This window comes from Penaeus vannamei, chromosome 10 (assembly GCF_042767895.1).
Source record: "Penaeus vannamei isolate JL-2024 chromosome 10, ASM4276789v1, whole genome shotgun sequence".
Lineage (NCBI taxonomy): Eukaryota > Metazoa > Arthropoda > Malacostraca > Decapoda > Penaeidae > Penaeus > Penaeus vannamei.
The window spans coordinates 41,728,418-41,733,417 of NC_091558.1; the positions used below are offsets into that span (position 1 = coordinate 41,728,418).

General features: G+C 40.8%; 1 protein-coding gene across 1 annotated transcript in view; it reads right to left on the reverse strand.

Annotated features, from left to right (window-relative positions):
* Nucleotides 1-598: 598 nt before the first annotated feature.
* The window catches only part of LOC138863033 (uncharacterized), a gene marked incomplete at its 3' end in the record, with an annotated part of 20,291 nt that continues 15,889 nt past the window's right edge, over nucleotides 599-5,000 (reverse strand). Inside the window, 2 exon segments of the mRNA XM_070126692.1 lie at nucleotides 599-744; nucleotides 2,141-2,374. Of these exon segments, the coding sequence (XP_069982793.1) occupies nucleotides 599-744; nucleotides 2,141-2,374 (380 nt within the window).

A 5,000-nucleotide genomic window follows, 5' to 3' on the forward strand; every position in this document is an offset into this window, starting at 1 on the left:
TTGTTAATGAAATGTTCATACCACTAGCTTAGAAAAATTAAATTAATTGGTATTCATGTTTTGGGTTTATTTTCTGGTCGGTATGAGAGAGACAGAAAAAAGTGTTAATAAAGTTAGTGTTTTGGGAAAGAACGGTTTCCTTAAGGTTTTTCTTTTAGATGGGAAATAAAAAATAAAGAAAGAAAGAAAAGGGAAAGTAATAATGGTGTTCATACCACTGACCTGAAAAAAAGGAATATTGATGTTTATTCATTTATTTATTTACCTTTTTTTGTAAGAATAGGGTTTTCTTTGTTTTCTGATAGATGAGGGATTAGAAAATGTAAAAGGAAAAGGAGAGAAATGGTAAGAAAGAAAGAAAATGAGAAAGATATGTTTCCTTCCAAGTTTTTGTTAGTTATGATTAAACATGCCTTATTATTGTTACATTTCAGCTAGAGCATATTCTTACACAAGTATATACCACTGTATTATCATCAATTTGAATGACACAATTCTCAGGCATTAATTCTCATCATTTTCCACAACTTTTCATAATTTTCCATAATTTCTACTCCCTCGTTTATCACAAAAAACTCCACACCTATCTCCATCTCACCTGAAGGCCCATATAGAACTGCACGTCCCCCTTGAAATTCTCTGGAGTGAAGGAGTAGAAGGGGTTGGGTCCGTAGCCGAACTTGAGGCGACAAACCCCGTTGAAATCTCGACGATACCCACTCGGGCACGACTCGGTGGGTACGGCTGGAAGCAGAGGGGAGAGGGGGGGAGAGGTGAGGGGATGAGGGGTAGGGTATTTTGGTTTCTTGGGGGGGGGGGGGGAGGGGGTGAAATGAGAGGGGTTTCACAGGGGGGAATTATTCTTGGTTTCTTGGGGGGGGGGGGGTGAAATGAGAGGGGTTTCACAGGGGGGAATTATTCTTGATTTCTTGGGGGGGGGGGGGTGAAATGAGAGGGGTTTCACAGGGGGGAATTATTCTTGGTTTCTTGGGGGGGGGGGGTGAAATGAGAGGGGTTTCACAGGGGGGAATTATTCTTGGTTTCTTGGGGGGGGGGGGGTGAAATGAGAGGGGTTTCACAGGGGGGAATTATTCTTGGTTTCTTGGGGGGGGGGGGGTGAAATGAGAGGGGTTTCACAGGGGGGAATTATTCTTGGTTTCTTGGGGGGGGGGGTGAAATGAGAGGGGTTTCACAGGGGGGAATTATTCTTGGTTTCTTGGGGGGGGGGGGGTGAAATGAGAGGGGTTTCACAGGGGGGAATTATTCTTGGTTTCTTGGGGGGGGGGGGTGAAATGAGAGGGGTTTCACAGGGGGGAATTATTCTTGGTTTCTTGGGGGGGGGGGTGAAATGAGAGGGGTTTCACAGGGGGGAATTATTCTTGGTTTCTTGGGGGGGGGTGAAATGAGAGGGGTTTCACAGGGGGGAATTATTCTTGGTTTCTTGGGGGGGGGGGGTGAAATGAGAGGGGTTTCACAGGGGGCAATTATTCTTGATTTCTTGGGGGGGGGGGGTGAAATGAGAGGGGTTTCACAGGGGGGAATTATTCTTGGTTTCTTGGGGGGGGGGTGAAATGAGGGGGGGTTTTGCGTGGGGGGAATTATTCTTTTAGGAAAGCGGTAGGAAGGGGTATACTATTCGAGAAGGGAGCTTACTTCTCTATATCTTAAAAAAGTTTACAATCCTCGTTAATGTATTCAAATATGTGCAGTGAATCTTTCTCGCTCTTTCTCTTACTCTCTCTTTCTTTCTTTCTCTCTCTCTCTTTCTCTCTCTCTCTCTCCCTGTCTCTCTGTCTCTCTCTTTCTCTCTGAATTTGTGCAGTGATTTAGTCTCGATGTTTAACTCGAGGATGTTAATCGTAACCTGAAGAATATCCTTTTACGTGTGCTCTAATCGCTTGCACGCAAATCAAAACAGACACACGCACACACACACACACACACACACACACACACACACACACACACACACACACACACACACACACACACACACACACACACACACGCACACGCACCCACCCACCCACACACACACACACACCCACCCCCCCACCCCATCCACACACACACACCCACCCACCCACACCCACCCACCCACCCACACACACACACACACACACACACCGGCACAACTCACTGATAATGGCCGCGTTGAGCCCCGGGTCCGGCCCATCGAAGACGGCGCCCTTGGGAGCGGGAAGACCAGCCTGCAGGGGCACCGCGGGCAGGACCGGCGAGTGCCACAGCGTCAGGGGAGGGAGCGAATCGAAGCTCATGACGTCAGGGCCCAGAAGAGGTGCCCCTAAGGCCGCTGAGGGGCACGCGTGATGCCACAGGGTCGCTGCCACCCAGCACGTCCACGCTCCGAGTACTGGAAAATAGGGATAACACTGAATAATGATGATGACAAATAAGGACTACAACATATGAATATAACAACAAATAATGATGATAACACACCGTAATAATTGATAATAAGTATAATCAATAACTGACATTGATACCGATATGGAGTAATAATCATAAAACATACAATAATGAGATCAATACGAGATAAGTGCAAAAAAGACAATTAAGAATGGTAAGAATTTTTTTATTCATATCTAATATAGATTAAATATGGGCGATTAGATGTATTGATGGCCTACTTTTATATCAATTTTATCGTTACTAATACTGATATAATTTCCATCATGAATTATTTAGTACTATTGTTATTATTTTATAGCCAAAGTATTACGACGTGAGTGTATGTGAGAGTGAGTGAGTGTGTGTGTGTGTGTGTGTAAAAGGAAAATTAATCAAGGTAATTTCTCAATAATATACCAATTTCATTCTGCTGTTTCGCAACGATAATTCTCAAAGAGACAATGCAAAGCCCAATCCAGATATTGCAGACGATCAATGCAGAGAAAAGGAAATGACAAACATATGCAAGGATAGTAATTTTACCACCCCACGCATTTACAATCATGATTCTGCATACACACTCTCGCTCTCGTGTGCGCATGCGTGTCTGTCGGCGTGTGTGCGCATGCGTGTCTGTCGGCGTGTGTGCGCATGCGTGTCTGTCGGCGTGTGTGCGCATGCGTGTCTGTCGGCGTGTGTGCGCATGCGTGTCTGTCGGCGTGTGTGCGCATGCGTGTCTCTTGTAGTGCGAAGAGCTCAGGGGCCGGATTCTCAGACGCGTTTAAGACGTCGTATCTCCTTAAGGCGCCTTAACTTACGACCGAGAGATCTCACATACACGTAGACAGCGCAAGGAACCCGCTCATATTGGTGCGAGTTGAAGGCGCCTTAGGTTGAGAGGCAGGGAAGGGGAGAGCAGGCTTCAGCGCTTTCCGGCGGGCGGGAAATGAACTACTTTCGCTCTTATGCAAGGGAACTACAGCAGGGCGGTTATTAAGGCCTCCAGCGCGGTATAACTTCAGGCTCTTTTTGAGAATCCGACGCAGCCATCTGTCGCCATGCAGGAAGCGCCGAAGGTTGCCGTGGATAATGAAAAAAATAGGCGAAAAGTATAAAAATCACCAAAGTCGAAAAAAAACGGCGAAATCTAGCGATACATATTCGCTCTTCCTCTCTCCTTCCTTCCTTCCTTAACCCCTTCCCCTTTTGATGGTCTTGCCCATTTTCTCATTTCCTAATTACATTCTTGATTTCCATTTTCTCTGTTTATTCTTACTCTCTGCTTCGTCAACCCGCCCACAGCTCGACCCATTGAGCGAGGCGTCGGGATATCCTGTGGGCGTGATTTGGGCGCCGATGAGGTGGGGGCTTTCATCCCTGAGCCGTTCCTAATCCCTAATCTGGGGAACAGAGATCCTTTCAGGTGTAATCGGAGCAGTTCTGTTCAAGGAGAGGAAGTGTTTCCCTTTGCTTTCCTTGTGAAAAGAGTTACGTAAATCGAAAAAGGAAATGAAAAAGATAATTCGTATATATATAAATATATATAATGTATATACACATATATGAATATAAATATATATATACATACATATACATATATATATATGTATGTATGTATATATACATATATACATATATACATACATATATATATATATATATATAAACACATATGTGATATATCTATCTATCTATCTATCTATCTATATATATATATATACATACACACATGCATGTGTATACATATATATATATATTTATATAAATGCATGTATATATATATATATATATGTATATACATATATATATGTATATATATGTATATATATACATTTATATATATATACATATATATACATATGCATACATACACACACACACACACACACACACAAATATACATATATATATATATATATATATATATATATATATTTATATATATATATTAATATGTGTATATATACATACATACATATATATAATAATACATATATATTATATATATGTATATGTATATATATATATATATATATATATATATATATATATATATGTACACACACACACACACACTCACATTTATGTGTATATATATGTATATGAATATATATATACATACATACATGTATATATATATATATATATATATATATATATATATATTCATATCTAAGTATATATGCAAGAGGAGAGGAGACGAAAACAAGCGTAAATCCCCCGTAGATTTGATCCCACCGGAAAATACCATAACCATAACAAATACATAAATCCTGTACCATATAGTGTCAGTTTACACTATACTCATTCTCTTCAGATTATAGTATTATAGTTTCAAGGATTAAGTGATTTCCAGGGTACGGCGAGACAAAGTGAGTTTTAATTTTAACTTTATGTAAAACATTAATGTATCATTGAAAATAAAGTCTTCCATGTGGATTGGATAATTACGCAGTCATTCATATCATACTATACTATATTAATCACAGATTTTTTGTGAAAATAAAGACGGAGAGAGCTACTTAAAGAGTTATATAACAACAATAATTATATCAACAACACTAAAACGAAAGAACTACTTGACAAGT